The sequence below is a fragment of the Rhineura floridana genome, chromosome 17, assembly GCF_030035675.1.
Source record: "Rhineura floridana isolate rRhiFlo1 chromosome 17, rRhiFlo1.hap2, whole genome shotgun sequence".
Classification (NCBI taxonomy): Eukaryota; Metazoa; Chordata; class Lepidosauria; order Squamata; family Rhineuridae; genus Rhineura; species Rhineura floridana.
In genome coordinates, this window is record NC_084496.1 from 31,141,809 (window position 1) to 31,158,547 (window position 16,739).

The 16,739-nt window shown below is 49.4% G+C and overlaps 2 protein-coding genes across 7 annotated transcripts in view; one reads left to right on the forward strand and one right to left on the reverse strand.

Annotated features, from left to right (window-relative positions):
* ADCY9 (adenylate cyclase 9) overlaps window positions 1-10,086 on the forward strand; it is a 30,495-nt gene extending 20,409 nt beyond the window's left edge. For 4 of the 6 annotated variants that reach the window (XM_061599598.1, XM_061599601.1, XM_061599600.1 and 1 more), the window contains one exon: window positions 1,474-10,086. In XM_061599598.1, coding sequence (XP_061455582.1) covers window positions 1,474-2,665 — 1,192 coding nt within the window. In that variant the 3' untranslated portion in view covers window positions 2,666-10,086. Of the gene's footprint in view, window positions 1-326; window positions 470-1,473 lie in introns of those variants that run through there. The other 2 variants (XM_061599603.1, XM_061599604.1) reach the window with 1 other exon arrangement.
* A 1,807-nt stretch (window positions 10,087-11,893) lies between these two features.
* LOC133371805 (hemoglobin subunit alpha-1-like) lies at window positions 11,894-12,746 on the reverse strand. Its single transcript, XM_061599636.1, has 3 exons — window positions 12,615-12,746; window positions 12,288-12,492; window positions 11,894-12,151 (listed from the first exon to the last, which is right to left on the reverse strand). The coding sequence occupies exons 1-3, from the start codon at window positions 12,707-12,709 to the stop codon at window positions 12,023-12,025; spliced, it is 429 nt and encodes a 142-aa protein (XP_061455620.1). The 5' UTR covers window positions 12,710-12,746; the 3' UTR covers window positions 11,894-12,022.
* Window positions 12,747-16,739: the final 3,993 nt, after the last annotated feature.

The window sequence follows — 16,739 nt, forward strand, 5'->3', positions numbered from 1 at the left end:
TCAGCCATATTTGAGCATGAAATCCATTTCCAGTCAAGAGAACAATAATGTGCTTATATGTGTATATAGTTCTGCAGATAACTGTGCTAGATGTAGGTTAAATAGGCCCACCCCTGGAGACTAGAGGTGAATCTCTAAGCCTCACAAAACCCTTTGTTTGACTTTTGAGAGCCAGATTAGATATGACATTCACCCAAATAGTAATTGTGAGTGTATGTGTGGAAAATGTAAGTAGCAGGGGCGGGGATCTGGATTGGAATGAAACTGGTTCCTACCTACATATGTGGTGAATCTGCCCAGTGGGCCAGGTTTGTTTGTTTTTTTAGTTTCAGGAAATTGTGAAATAAGATACAGCAATAGATCCACAATTGGCCGCTTTGAATCTGTACAAAGGCCAACATAAAGTTTTGAAAAAAGAGGATTTGATTGATGACCTTTTGATGGCAGCATGAAACATGATAGTACATGGAAAGGTATGAAGGGGGCAACTTGAGTGCCTGGTATCAGCAAGTCTGGCAGGTTGTTCTACTAGAAACATAACTGGCAGGATGGCTTTTGAGTGAACAAAAAGGGATGGGCACATTTGCTTTGGTGTGGTATAATTTTCTTCAACATATAAATTGTAATGGAGCATCAGGTACAAGAGCCTGATGAATATCAGGTTCCTAAGCAACAGCCTATGCGTACCCCTGTTTGGTGTGAACATTAAGGAGTATTGGTGTTCTCCTTTCCCTGCTACCCTCCTTGTTTGAGCATTTGGAACATAAAACAAATGAATAAGGAACAATAAGTAATTTATATACAAAGAGCAGTTGCTTACCTGAAACATGTCACTGCTTACCTTTTGTTCCTGAGATCATCCTTGCTTAAACTCTTACAAACTATAAACTAGACACATGCAAATAAAATAAAATAATCAAACCAAATATAATAATTATACTAATAACAATAAGGTGTATTTTCCGTTCTGTTTGTGCATAATTTCATACATTTGAGCTATGAATTTTCAAAGAATTTTGTATTCTTGAAAAAGAGATTGCCGTGGAAGTCTGCTGAAAACTTTTAAAAACTAAATAGCAGGAGGGATGGGTCTGAACTGGGATTGCAGTGGGGGAGCTTTAACCCTTTGCCCACCACAGCAGTCCTAAAGTAAAACTCTTCTCTTCCCGCTTGGCTCACTAATCCTGCTGCCTCGTTCTGCACTTTCACTTTCTCACTGGGGGAGTAGCATCGGACCTTCTTTAGCCCTGCACATACCAATTTGTCAGAATTGTCTCTGTTGTCATAAGCGTCTAGAACTTTAAACGTGAATAACATTCTCCGAATGCTGAAACCTGTGCCATAGATCAAGGAGTGTGTTTGTGACTGGAATATAAGAAGGGGGGGAAACAGTTTATAAAAATGCTTTTTTTAAAACACTTTTTAAAAATTTATGGTGTCTATATTTTTTTAAAAAAATCTTTTTAACCCCAGCTCTGTGAAGAATCCATGCTATAGATCAACACTGGATGACTACCAGAGGCCAGCAGACCTTATTTGCCATGAAGTGTTTCTGGGTTTCATCCTCTTGCTCCTTTTGGTTTGGTTCTTAAATCGTGAGTTTGAAGTGAATTATCGTCTCCATTACCATGGAGACGTGGAAGCTGACCTTCACCGCACCAAGATCCAGAGCATGAGAGACCAGGCTGACTGGCTGCTGCGAAATATTATTCCATACCATGTAGCAGAGCAGTTGAAAGTATCACAGAGCTACTCTAAAAACCATGACAGTGGTGGTGTGATCTTTGCCAGTATTGTAAACTTCAGTGAGTTCTACGAGGAGAACTATGAAGGCGGCAAGGAGTGTTACAGAGTCCTGAATGAACTGATTGGGGACTTTGATGAGTTGCTGAGCAAGCCTGATTATAGCAGCATTGAGAAAATCAAAACCATTGGGGCCACGTACATGGCTGCTTCTGGGCTGAACACTTCCCAGTGCCAGGACAGCAACAACCCCCATAGCCACTTGCAAACCCTCTTCGAATTTGCCAAAGAAATGATGCGAGTGGTCGATGATTTCAACAACAACATGCTGTGGTTCAATTTCAAGCTGCGAATTGGCTTTAACCACGGCCCCCTGACTGCTGGGGTCATTGGCACCACAAAGCTCTTGTATGATATCTGGGGTGACACTGTGAACATAGCCAGCAGAATGGACACGACAGGAGTGGAATGTCGCATACAGGTGAGTGAAGAGAGCTACCGCATACTTAACAAAATGGGGTATGATTTTGATTATAGGGGGACAGTCAATGTGAAGGGCAAAGGTCAGATGAAGACCTTCCTTTACCCCAAGTGCATGGACAATGGGATAGTCCCCCACCACCAGTTATCTATATCTCCAGACATACGTGTTCAAGTGGATGGCAGCATCGGGCGGTCTCCAACTGATGAGATCACCAACCTGGTGCCTTCTGTACAGAATTCAGACAAGATGCCCCGTGTATCAGTCCCTAACTCAGAGCTCAAGGATGGGCTGTCATGCTTTAAGAAGCTCCCAAAAGATTTAGTAGAATCAGATGACCGGCGTAGGTTTGGTAAACCCATTGAGAAAAACGACTGTGAGTCAGTAGGTCCTGATGAGACCAATGAACTGACTAAGCTGAATAACTCAAGGAGCGTATGATACCCTGAAGAGCTATGTGGTGTGCTCTGTCAACAAGAACACAGATTTTCTCGGCTGGCTGTGTTCTCCTGGTGGAGGGGGCAGAAGAGAGAGTGGCTGAATGGCTGTGTTGTCTGATTCCATTTTGATGACTGAATCTCACAGCTACGCTAGGGCTTTTGTGCCTCTCTCACTCCCCAGCTCCCCTAGAAACAGTCTTTCAGCTGAGAGGAGACACCAAGTGCCTTCAGATAGACTCTGCTGGACTACTTGTCTATGTACAGAGGCACAAAGTTGATTGTAGGTTGGGGATCTGAACATGTTCAAAAGATAAGCTGTGGTTATATCAATTTTATTGTTTCTCACCGGCACTACTATTTTGTTTTTGTTTTGGCTATTGCAGCTCCTCGAAAAAATATATATGTTAAGCCTTTTGTATTTAAACACAGACAAATGCACATTTATCTACCTTCTGTGACTGACACACAGAGCCAGTAAAAGGAGATATCCTGAGGTAAGAGGGGATAGCCTCCTGGAAGGCTGGCATTATGGGAAGAGAAAGAAGCTTTGCTTTGTAGCTCAGCACTTGTCTGAGGTGATAGTTGAACTGCTCTGTTTGTCATAATCGGACTCAGGTGCCATTGTGTGTTCTGAGACATGAGGCTTGCCATTTACCCAACAGTCCTGTGCTCTGTGAGGATTGGGGCCGACTGGTGTTCAGAAGCAAAAGCGGAGCCAATCTTGGCCTCAGGTGTTCCACTTATGACCTCTGGCAGGAGGGACTTCTGAGCTTTCCGGTGAAACTTTTTTTTAAATCTAGTCAGGCCTAAGAGAGATAACTAATACGTGATTAGTGACTGTCTCTCTTCCTTTTACCCTTCCTGCCAATTATTCTGTATTTGTGGAGGCAATAGTGATTGTAAGGATTGTGACTGGCGTAATTCAAATGCCAATTTAGCATGTCTGCATACTCAGCCCAGCCTTTCCTTAAGCAGAGTTGGTGCAAAAGGTGACCAGAGCTCCTACTACCAAGCATGACTGACCTAGGCAAGACTGGGGTGTGTCTCTTGCCTTGACTCCACGTGTCCTTAGTGGAAGTCAGAGTGACAAATCAGGTCAGGGCTGAAAAGCACAAGCAGAGCAAGACCGTGAGCCTGAAGCCCTTTGTGGGGTGGATTCAGTCACAGGGAACTGTGTTTGACAAGGATATTTTTGCTTTTTCACTCCTGTTTTATTACTGAATGAATGGTGCATACCAAACAGGGTTGTCTCTAGTATAGCCAATTTTTGTGACCCACCTAAAGATGTCTCATCCAACCCTAAGTCTGTCACATAAATACACACGAGGAATAGAACGGGGACTGTTCTACACTTTTGCAAGTTGAAAGGGGTTAAAGTACTTTAGGTTTGAGTTAACTTAGGTGGTATAAGAGCACTTTCTCTTGCACTTTCTTTACTGCAACCTAAATTGGTCCAGTCAAAAGGGAGCATTCATCTCAGATGTTCTGACCACTATGACCATTCATCAACTGGTTACTTCTATTGTTTTATCATGCTAATCTTCTTTAAAACTATAGCCAGAATGTCTGTTTCTTTTTGCTCAAATATTATCGGCATCCCTTGAATTTATCATCATAAAGGGGCTTTCATTTGATAGCACATAAGGCCTCTTCTGTTCCGCATGCTGTCTTCTGTAACACATTTCTGACACCTATACTGAATAGTCTTGTAATATGTGAATCTTTAGAGAAAAGCTTTTGGTAATACTTCAGGTGCGGTTGGGTTTAACCAAAATGGGGATAGTGAATTTCCAGCACAGGCCTCGGTGACACAGACACCCAGGATGGGGCTCCATCTTTTATTACGAGGACAGAGTCACATGACTCTCAATATGTAGTTAAAAAAAGTTCAGTCTTAGTTTCTTCAATCCCAAGTACTGTACTAGCCTCCACTGTGGCCGCTGCCATCTGAAGCACATTTACTAACTAGTAATTGCCATGTGGACATAATTCTGAATAAAGACATGTAGGAGTAGGCTGTTCTGAATTTTGTTTGTTTGTCCCTGCCCCCTTCCTCAGTTGGACTTTCCAGAAGATTGGTGTCACTTTGCAAATATCTCTTGCATCAGCCTAATGAGAAAGTAACCTCTGAGGGTAATTGTCAAGATTCTGGTTTTGGTTGCTTGTGAAGTATGAACTGCTGTTTTCCCCACGGCTGAACTTACCAAGCTATTGCCAAGCCATCAGCAGCGTACTGAGCAGAGATGGCATTAAACGTTTCTCTTTGGACCGTTTTAAGGTTGCTGATAAGAGCCAACAGTGATAAGGGCACATGGTGGATCTGGCACGGAGAGCACTAGAGGCTGTGGGCCAGCCCTCTTAATTAGTAACTGTCTCTCTCTGTTTTAAGAATTGTTGGCAGTTTCTAGATTTCTAAACCACAAGGAATTTGCTTAATTAAAAAAAAAAGCAGCAGCGGCATGGGAGAATATTACTGAGACCAGCTCTGTCCAGTGTCCAATTGCTTAAATTGTTGGAATCTTATTTTGTTCTTTCTGAGGGAAAGTGCTTGTAGCCCGTGGTCTGGGGGCACGGGAGTAGCTTGTTCTTTTTCTGGCAATACTTTATTCTTAGAAAAGCATGCGTGTGAAAAGCTTGTTCTCGGTCAGTGGAGCATACAGGCAAGAGTTAGCTCCTGGAGATAGGATGACAAACACTTTTGGGGGGAAAAATCTTAGTGGCCAGCTGGAAGGGGAAGTACCCTCCTTCTAACTTCCAGTCTTGACTCTGTGTCCAGCGAGTTAACAGCATCTTCATTTTGTTCCTGTGTCTCTAAGGGATACAGGGGCAAAATTCCTTCTCATCTTTTCAAATGAAGCAGCTTCCTTCTCTTTTTACTCTTGCCTGTCATTAATTCGCTAGAAGAAGTGGGAAGGGAGGAGGAGATCTGCTTGGTGCCCAGAGGCACTTGGACGTGGAGGCAGGTGGGATTGGTCCCAGGCCCTTCCTGTGGTTCACCCCAGTGCTCTTTTCACCAGAATTGCTGGGGTCATTGGGGAAAGTGGGGATTGGCCCCTTGCCCTCTGGACTTCAGACCACTCAACAAAGATTTGAGGTGCCGTGCCTCCTCTTTGAGTGGTAGCCACGTTGCTGTGCCAGGCTTGTTTTGGAGGGGCCTTGGGCAAGCGCAAGAGTCGTGCCTCCAGCTCCGAGGCCCTCAGCCGCCAGTAATCCGTCCCTCAGTGTGGATTCCCCGAGGGAGGGCAGCTGCCTTCCATCCACTTCCTCTTGGGATCAGGGTGGGAGGAAGGAGTGGGAACTCTCAGAGGGTGATTCCCTGTCTTCCACATGCCTAACAGGCTTTATTCTGGACTTGTACCCAATCCTTGTCTCAGAAGCCCATGGCCTCCCTACAGCAGGACACCCCCCCCAAGGCTGGGACCATCAGATTTTTTTTCCAGATCCAGGGGAGCAACACATCACCATTCCACTTCCAACACTTTTCAGGGACATTGTGAGAGAGGAATAGGAACATCCGCCCAAGCCCAGGGCCCCTCACTCATCCAGCAACCTCTTTGGCTTACCTACCGCTGTAATGGATAGCTTCAAGGCCCAGCCCATGATGAGCCAATATGTGCCCTAAGGGCTGTTCCGGGGGGGGGGATGCTCACTGACCAGAGTGACAGAGGCAGTGATGTAGCTTTAACATGTCCCTGTGAAGCTTCAGGCCTGTCCATGAGGTCCTCTGCAGCTAATGTCTTCTTAGCCTGGGCTGCGGTTAAATGGGCCAGGGAACTTACAATGGGCCCCCTGGAGGCAAAACAAGTCAGGGAGGAGACTGAACAAGCTGGCCGAAACAGCTGAGTTCCTGGCAGACTCCTCTATAGATAGCCTTCAGTCGTCAGCCAGCTCCCTGTGCTACTCTGTGGCAGTAAGACTCAATATGTGGCTCAAGCAGTGGGAAGTAGATCCCGCACTCCAAAGCCAGCCTATCTGTTCTTCCATACTCGGGGGGGGGGCAACTCTTGGGCAAGTCCTTAGACCATCACCTAGTGGAAACCAAGGACAAGAAGGCTTTGCCTTTCATACTCAAAAAGGATGGCAGCAAGCCCTGCAAGAAGTCTTCTCTGTCCTTTCAACCAAGAGGGTACCATTCTACCTACAGCACCACATACCAGCTTTGTGGTTCCTGGAATTCATCACAGAACTCATCACACCAACAGACATGGATACAGAAATAGTAACATCTCAGCATCTCTTGGTGTGAAGACATGGGTGCTCAAAATCAAGGTTATCCAATCCAGAGACAATGCCACATTGTCTGCTACTATCTAGCATCTCATTGGGTTCTCATGTACCTCCCCAAAAAGTTTGGTTTTTTTTTGGCCAGGCAAAAGATGTAAATGCAGGTATCTGGGAGCTCTCTAGTGCTTGCCTGCCACCTGGGCGCAAAGGATTGTTGCCTGTATCCGGGGCCTCCATGTGGGCAGGGGCGGGGAACCTGTGGGGCCCTTCAGCTGTTGCTAGATTCCATGTCCCATCATGCCTGCCCATTGGCCATGACTGATGGAGCCCCAGCAACATCGAGGGGGGGGCAGGTTCCTCATGCCATGCCTAAAATTATAGCAATAAACAGGAGTGCTACACTGGTAGCAATAAGATGAAATGAAATTCCTGAAGACTAGAGGCGAATGTTGCATGTGGGCAGGAAGAAATGTATACACAAACCTGATGTGGGTAACTAAACGGTGAGGTAGCAAGTAATGAGATGCAAAGGAGGTAGCTACTCTGTGGACTGAACATGAGCCAGGGATGCGGCTGGGATCATTTGGGGTTATATCAGCAGCAGCCTTATTTCCAGGGCTCTGGAGCTAATAATGCCAATTGACTTGGCACTGAAAGGGCTGCATTCATTAGAAACAGATACTTACTGAGTAGGGATGGGAGGTAGCATGAGGGCGGAAGTAGTTGTTGAAGGGGAGGGGGGCAAGGAGGCCAGGTTTTCTGTCTTGCACAAGGCTGTCTTCCACTGCCAACTCTTCATCAACAAAGTTTTAGGATAGACAAGAAAATGCCCCAAAGCAAACAAGCTCTGTTTTCCTGTTGTGCCGAAGGCCTTAAAGTAGTAAAGAAGATGTTTAAAATTTAATCACCTGCCTCCGTTTAGGCCTGCCTCAATCCCACAAACTAATGACGTGAAGTACCTTTAATGTCTGGGAAGAATGTTTAGGATGCCTTTACTTTCCCTCCTTTCCCCTGCATGTGCACCCACGTGGATGCTCTTGGCTACTCCAACAACAACAACTCTTTCCCCTGTTGTCACCTGAGGTTTGTTGTCAGTTGGCTTTCTAATAGAGCATGATTAAGACTGAAAACGATGGCTCCTCTTCCACAACACAGGCAAGCATACTTTTCCATTGCTAAAGGGATATCTATGAGGATTGGGGATGTGTAAGATGGAGGAAATGTCACCTGTGGGGCTTGGGCCACTCTTAGCAGCCTTTCCTCTTTGTACACTGCCCTGCAGTCTTCAGTAGTCAAGGCAATGGCAATGCTGATGGAGTGTATAACAAAAACCTTCTATTTCTCATGAGCTGAAAGGCAGCCACCGGGAGTGTCTGCATGTTCCCATAGAGGCATTCTTGGTGCATATCCCATCTCAGTTTAGAGTGGCAGGCACATGAGCAGTTCTTGTTGGCCTGACATGAAGGCAGGCCTGGTTGGAGTGTGACAAAGCTCTTTGCTGCCTCTTTACTGGTGCCATTTTTTTGTCCTAATATTTGTATCTGCAATTTGAGGGGCCCCTTTACCTAGGGAGAAACATTATAGCAGAAGGCTTTTCTTTTAGGTGCTTCCTGGCACTCTGAGGCAATTGGTACTGCTCTTAGAAACAGGTCTATGACTGGTGAATCTTGTGTGTTAGTAATGGTTGATTTATGCCCCACAGCGGCACCACTGCCTTCCTCTGCACAACTCGAGTTGTGCTATCCCCGTGCCAGTCTGGCGCAGCGTCCTGCTTCTGCCGTAGCCATAGCCAAACTTGACTTCCTAAAAATATTGCAGTAGTGTAAACCAAGGGCTCCAAACTATTCTTTGGGACATTCGCTTTAAAGTTTTAGCCTCAAAGTAATAAGGAAGAACAGAAGTAATAAAAAGCCCAAAGCCTTAACAAGCTGGGTGCAGGGAGCCCAAATGCAACAGACACAGTTGCAGGCTCAATAAGTCGACTCCCCCCCCCCCTGTTTACTGTAAAGGATGCCTATTCGCTACATGCTGAAGGCTTGGTCAGAGTTCTGGAGTCACTGAGGTTGTACCCTTCAGTTATTGCCATTAAGGGGGAGCATGGCCCTTCTCAGGACTGGATGTTTTAAAGCCAACTCCATCTTTTGATGGCAATACCATATAAAATCTCTCACTGGCTTGGGCTTTGCATACTTGAAGGGCCGCTTTAAAATAATCACTGAGCAGGACAGGGCAAAGGCCTCTGCCTTGATGGGTCAACAGTTGGCCTGGGAGGCAGCCACCCCATACCCATTGCTACCTTCCTGGCTGACCCAAAGTAACCCATTTGGTTTTTATATATGCCCTAGTCATCAGTGGGGGGCGGGGTCAGGGAGTCTTCGTGGTTGACCCTTTGGAGCTTGGCTCTCCCTTGAAGAAGGCTCATACAAGTGGAGAATGAGCATTGGCTGCAAACCATCCAAGAAGAGTCATTCTGGTGTTCTTCACCACTATCTACAGGGTTATTTTACACTTATATGGTTGTATTTATAATGTTACTTAGTTTTTAAATACTGTTAGTGGCCCTGAACGTTAGCATTGTGTTAAATAAACTGCTATTTCCTGGGGGGTGGGGTGGAGGGTGCCAGCCTTTAGGCAGCCTATGCAACACTTCAGTATTTGATATGCATGAGCCTTTCCTGTTTTTCATCACTTTAACTTGGTGTGCTGAGAAACTAGGAAGAGGTAAAAGATGAAATCAACTTGAAACTTGTTTCATTTTGTAAAAACAGTATTTTTCTTCAGGTGCCTATCAGCTGTTGGTCCGCCATTAAGACAGGCTTTCCTGGAAAATTGCCTCCGTACAGTATTGGTGTTGATGAATAAATGCCCCTTAATTGATGAGTGTGAGCTGAAAATAATCCCTCTTTTTCTGTGTTCGCTGCACTAGTTGACACTGTTTTGTTTGTCCTCCCCGGGGAAAAGAGGAGCGTGAGGCAAAGGCTTCCCCAAGTTATGTTTTTGTTTGCTGGGGGTGGGGAAGGTGGTGTTTCACTACAGTAGCTTAATTGTAAATAGTCTGCATATGTCTGGCTCTGAACACACAAATGAAAAACTGTGTTAAATACTGTATGTATATAGAAGGTAACTATACACATTCTCTTTGACTTGTTACTGCAGATCTGTAATCAATTGTATATTAAACTGTTTTCCTGTACTGGATACTCTTTTGCACTATCTTGTGGAAGATCTGGAAAATGGAAACTCTTGTTCTTTAGAGAGCATGGTCTACTCAAGATGCAAAGTGGCTGTTTAGCAGCTCTGTGTATTAGGTGCAAGTTGCACATAATGAGATTTTTAGGCACCGTAGCTTTTGTCTTGGCTGCTCTGCCTTGTCACTATGAAAGTGGCTCCTAGCTAATTTCAGCTTGCCTAATACTTGCACTATGGTGCATCTTGTGTAGACACTCACTTTTCACAGTGACACAGCCCTATAATATGTGGCCTTGCCACTAGCTTCTAGAAAAGTCTACATGCTGTTTCAAAGAGCAGCAATTCTGGACAGAGGAGGCTGTTGCATTTCTCTCTGCCTTGCGTTGCTTTTCCTTTGAAGGTCTTCTTAATTAACAGAATCTACCTGCTTTCCTGACAGAAGCAGCTGTCATGAAGCTGATCTGGGGGTGGGAAGGTTGACAGCTATACTTGCTCACCCCCATGGGATACATGAAGAGCACTGCTTTCCCATGTGGGTCCTCATGCAGATGCTTAAGCAACCGGCTGGCATCTCCCATCTCTCTATGCCAGTGCTGAGGGGTGCTTCAGCATTCTGACAGGGCTGGCCTTTGGTTGCTCTCACCCATGAGTTGCTGCTTCCTTAGGGGTCCACAAACCCACATACTCCCCTGGAAGTGGGGTGCTGCTCTCCCCAATTATCTGTCCGACAGCTGTGGTGTCCCACCCGGAGCTGCAGCCTAGGCAGGGCTCTGTCCCCGGCGGCTGCTTGCAGATAGGAAGGGAGCCCTCCCCCGGCGCCCTCCCCAGGCGCTTGGATGGGTCGTCCTGATACCAGGGAGCAGGTGGCGGTTCCAAAGCCAACCCACCTCCTTCAAAGCAGAGACCCCGAGAGATCTCCCCACCTCCCTGGGATCCATGCTTGGCCTGCAGGTGTCAAGATGGCCTCTGGCAGACTCCTCCGCGCCACTGAGTGGCTGGAACAGTTCAGATCCTGCACATCCCCCCCCCCCCCGCTGCCAGCCCAGCCCCAAGTTTCTGCTTCACCCCCCTCTGCTCAGTAAGGAGAGCAAAGGCCTTGGAGAGCCCCACCCACGAGTCTCCCAAAGCAAGGGCCCCCAAGAGATGCCGCTGGGATGGAACCCTCACCTGCGCTGGCTCTGCCGCTCTCTCAGAGCCGTCCATCAGGCAGCTCTGCCCAAGGGCCCTTTGTGCCCTTAGCAGCAGCCCCGGGTTCAAGGCGCACCAAAGGACTTCTGGCACCAGCCTTGCCTGTTGCGGTGCACTTCATCTGGAAGGGCCTGGGTAGTTCTGTTACCCTCAGAAGTGCAGGGTAGGGCAGCCCAGAAGAGGGCACTCTGGGGTGGCCTCAGTTGTGCAACTTACTCCCTCTGCCCCCGCTGGCATCTGCACTGCACAGCTTTTGCCACCTGAACAGGCCTCTCTGTGTCCAGCCCTTGACAGTTAAGGTACTGTGTTTTGTGCCCCCCCCCCCATCTTGAGTGGGATCCCAGCGTTGGCTGGAAGGGCTTACTTGCTTTCACAGCGGTAGGATTAATTTTATTGTGGACCTTCTGGTGAAGGGCAGGTAAGAAATCGGACAAGTAAAGAAACGAAGGACTGCAGCGGGGCAGGCACTCCGCCCCCCACCCCTTTTCTACTCTCAGCAGGGCTGCTTGCCTTCCAGTTCCCTTCCCTGAAGTGGCCGACGGAAGAGCTGCCAAGGGGGCCCTCGAAGCTCGGAGCCCTCCCCCAGTGCGAACCCAGCCCCCCTCCAAAGAGACGCCTGAGCACCACGTTGCATTGGAAGCAGCCAAGAGGTTTATTGCTGGTGGGGGAGAGGGTGGCTGGGGGACATTTTGAGGGAGGGGGCGCCTCCGTCTCCTGCTTCTCCGGGCGGGCTGGCCGGCCGCCGGGCTCCTGCGGCTTAGCGGTACCTGGCGATCAGCAGGGCGCCCACGCGGCTCAAGAACTTGTCCAGGGAGAGGTATACCGCGGGGTTTAGGGAGCCACGGTTGTGGGCCGCGATGGTCACCAGGATGCAGTGGGCCAGCAGCTGTGGAAGGAAGAGAAGGACGGCGCTGGCGTTAGAGCGGAGGCTGAGGGCCCGCCCGAAGGGAGGGGAGCGGAGCAGGCGGCCCTTGTCCGGGGCTCTGCCTGCCTCGGGGAAAGCGAGCGAGGGACCAACTCACCCCGAAATTGACGGGGTCCACCCGCAGCTTCTCGGCATGCAGGTCGCTGAGCTTGGAGAGGGCGCTGGACATGTCGTCAATGTGGTTGACGGCCACGGTGAGCGCGTCCACGACCTTCTTGCCGTGCGCCTTGATGTGGGCCGAGTCCGGCTTGAGGTCGAAGTGGCAGAAGTAGGTCTTGGTGGTGGGGTGCGCCGCGAAGAGCCTGTGGGAGACAGAGAGCGAACGATTGAGGCCCCTTTCAACTCTACCGTTATGAGAGAGAAGGCGCCGCGGCGGTGGCGCCCGCTGAGGCTCCGGGAGCCATGCTCGACGGGGCGCGCTTACCTGTTCAGGGCCTCGGCCCCAAAGGCTTCGGCATTGCTGCTCACATTGGCCCAAGTGCTCTTCACGTGAGCCTTGTTCTCGTCAGTCAGCACCATCGTGGAGGCTCAGAGTCGTCGGTGCCGGCCAGTGCCTTGGCAGCCCTTATATTGGGGAGGAAGGGTGGGAGGGCGTCCCCTTCTCCTGCCCCTCCTTCGGGCGAGTGTCCCGCCCATCGCCGCTGCTTCTGGGCACCAGGAGGAGGGGAGGGGAGTAACAGCGCGACGGGTCTGCGCCCAGCAAGGGCCACAGGGAAGCGTAGGCCTGGGATCGAGCCTACTCAACTGTTTCCCGAAAGCTTCGCCCCATTTTCGAGCGCTTAAAAATCTGGAGCGCCATTTATTTGTTTGTTTGTTTATGTGGAATAATTCCATCCCGCCTTTGCAGCAGGCGACCACTCAAGGCGGCTCGCACAAAAGAAGCTGCATCAAAACGTCAACTCAAGCATATGACGAACCCATCATATTCATTGGCACTGAAGGCACTTGGTGCCTTCAGTGCCGCCAGGCCAGCCACTTCATGCCCACGGGCACGGGCGCGAGGCCCTGCACAGGTAAGCCCGCCCCCTCGGGTCCCGGGCCTTCTCCAGAGGCTCAGGCCAGGGCGTGAATGTGTTCTCCTGGCGCCTCTTTGGGCTGGGTGGGGGCAGGGGAGAAGGAAACCCCGCTGGCCTGGGAGACCCCGGTGGGAAGCCCCCGCCCCACCGCCGGCCCCCGTGCGAGAAGGATCTCTGATGCACGGCCCCCTCCCGCAAGACAGGACCAGAGCCAGGGGAACCCCACATGAGCCAGTCCCCCCGTTCAGGTCTCCAGGAAGGCATCCCATAATAAGCAGCGCTGGTATCCTTGAACCCGGGGCTGCTGCCGAGGGCAGTAAGGGCCCTTGGGCAAAGCTGCCTGCTGGACGGCTCTGAGAGAGCGGCATCTCCTGGGGGCCCTTGCTTTGGGGGACTCGTGGGTGGGGCTCTCCAAGGCCTTTGCTCTCCTTACTGAGCAGAGGGGGGTGAAGCAGAAACTTGGGGCTGGGCTGGCAGCGGGGGGGGGGGATGTGCAGGATCTGAACTGTTCCAGCCACTCAGTGGCGTGGAGGAGTCTGCCAGAGGCCATCTTGACACCTGCAGGCCAAGCATGGATCCCAGGGATATTTGGAGGTGGGGAGATCTCTCGGGGTCTCTGCTTTGAAGGAGGTGGGTTGGCTTTGGAACCGCCACCTGCTCCCTGGTATCAGGACGACCCATCCAAGCGCCTGGGGAGGGCGCCGGGGGAGGGTGGGGTCCCCTCCCTATCTGCAAGCAGCAGCCGCTGGGGACAGAGCCCCGCCTAGGCTGCAGCTCCGGGTGGGACACCACAGCTGTCGGATAGATAATCGGGCAGAGCAGCGCCCCACTTCCAGGAGGGTGGGGGAGGACGCAGCTCCTCCTGGCTCTGGCAGAGCTGCGATGCAGGGCTTGGGCGCCCCAGAGTGTCTTTCTCCACGTCACTGGAGCAGTACCTTTGGAGGGCCATCCTTGGGTGAATGACCAGAGCCCACACCATGGGGGCTCAACCCAACCAAGTCTCCTGTCCCTGGTCTCCATGTGCCCTTTTAGGCAGCGGGGGGGGGGGGAGAGACATTTCCAGTTGAGAAGAAGCCGCCCTGGGCTGCAGCAGTGTGGCTGAGCAACTACATCAAGCCCACTCCTTGCCACCCTTCAAGAGCAGGAGCTTTCCTTTGAAATGGCCACGAGATGTGTGTGTGTGGAGGGGATGAGGTGAAGGTAGGGGTGTATTGGCTGGGGGGTGCATGGTCTGCTGGGAGCCTCAGGTGCAGGGGCCTCCTCCATCCCTTGGGCCTCTGTAGGCCACCACCCTGGACTGACTCGGCTTTGCACCCTCCTTGAGTGCCGCTGTCGGGCTCCAACATGCCCTTGAATTGCCATAAGGCATCTCCTGCTTGCCTGGAGGAAGGACAGAGAGAAGGGAGCAAAACCTCCGACATGTGCATGTCTGGAAGGCACCTTGCGGTGCCATAGAGAGTCATCTTTGCAGCTATGCCTAGTTTAGCCTCTGGCCACGCCCCCCTGGCAACTGGCCCCAAGAAGGTTGCTGGCCAGGGAATGTGGCCCTTGGGCTGAAAAGGGCCCCCCAGCTAGAGAGGGTCCCCCCCTTGTTAGAGCCTGCCTGAGCAGCGTGCAGTCGTCTCCTGGATCTGTCCAGAGTGCTACCCTGCTGTGCCTCTCTGCAAGAGGACACTGCTCCCCCTAACACAACCTGGGGGGCAGGGCTTGATGTGCTTTGTTGCTCCGACACAGAGCAGAGGTCATGGGGTGGGGGCTCAACTGCCCTTTCTGGAGACCTGCGGGGAATGAGGGCAGGGGTGCTGTCAGGAACCTGTGGCCTCCTTGTTGGATGCACCTCAAGGGAATGAGCCCGCCCCACAGGATCTGCAAGGAAGAGGAGAGGAGAGGAGGAGGTGGTGGGGAGGGGACGTCTAAGCCAATACTTCTGTGGACGGCAGTGCAGGTCAAGTGCATGTCCCCAGGAAAATAGTGGCCAATGTATGGAAGAAAGAAAAGAGGCTTTGAGGCCCGACACATCCTGGAGAGGGAATAGCATCCAGCCCAACATTTTCCTCAGGAGGAGGCAACATATGGAGAAAGGGTAAAGACCCATAAGGACTCAGGCGGGCCACTCAAAAGCAGCAGGGGCTGGGTCACCTGGCCCCTTTGGGGGAATGGGAGACTGGAGAAGTTGTAAGTCTACAGAAGACGTACCTGGCAGGCAGGGTGAGCTGTGGCACACCTCTAGATGTATTCTCCCACAATTATAGCACAGTATGGAAGAATTTGGGTGATGTTTGGGGTTTTTTAATGCACACTACATCTTAAGTGAGCTCCAAACTAAATGCATGTCTGAATTAGAGATTCAGTTACAGGGCCGTTTATGGGAATATGTTCTTCAAATGATCAATCATACAACTCTGGACATACGTTTACAACATATCCAGCACAAAATTATATTCAGAGCATGCTGGACTTATTGGACAGGAATTATGGATCATGATGGCCACTGGAAATGTTATTCTGATCCTGCCTTGTAATTTAATCCTTTTGGAAGGAAATGTCTTTGAGGGTTCATTTTGTATTAGATGTTGCATGTAACTACACAGCATCAGATTGTTCTCAGATTGTCTCTTCTAAGGATGGTTATTACTAGGATGCTTATTATTAGGATGTTTACCTTCAGAATTAAATCTGAGAAAGAGCCAGGAACTCTGGGTCTTCAGAGCAGCAGCCATAGACAAACATATTATTCGTAAGAATAATATGATACCTCAGTATTGAATAGTACATTGTCTGTTTGCTGCAAAGTTTCCAAAGGGATTAAGGGGGAAATGCAGTTGAAAGACTAGGACTCAGAGCTGTAGGACTTGTTTTTCCTTAAGTGAAACCTGAAAAACAAAATTTAATCCATGCATGTTATGTTTTGCACCGTCTATTCCGCATCTTTTTTTTGTGATGCTCCCACAAATTCTTATAATAGATTGTGTTTTCCCCCCAGTCATATTGAACAATGACCACCAGCTTGGATAGCTTTAAAAGAAGGTTTAAAAAATTATTTGAGGACAATAAGGCTATCAATGGCTACTAGCCACAGTGACTATGTTCTGCCTCTACTGTGGGAAGCAGAATACTAGTGACTGGGAACTGCAGGCAGGGCTGTTGCACCTGTAATGCCACTTTACAGCTGCTAAACTCCCAAGCTAAAATAATATAATGGAAATTAAATCCTAATACACTGCTTCAAAACCCCATTGTGGATAAGCTAAAGGAGGATTTACATAATTATTTTGAACTAAACAATATTGGCAACTTATCAGGAGCTACAGTCTGGAACTCCGTGAAAGAGGTAATGCAGCACCAATTCATGTGAATATTCCCATTTTGAAAGAGTGAGTGAGGAAAGCCTCTAAAATGAGGCTCTAATCTGAAATTAAAAATCTCAAGACCTTACACAAACAGACTGGCAGGAAAAAAACATATAGAGCTTTACTGCAAAAAAGATTGGAACTCAATAGTTTGGAAAAATCCTATTAAAATAAACATAATTG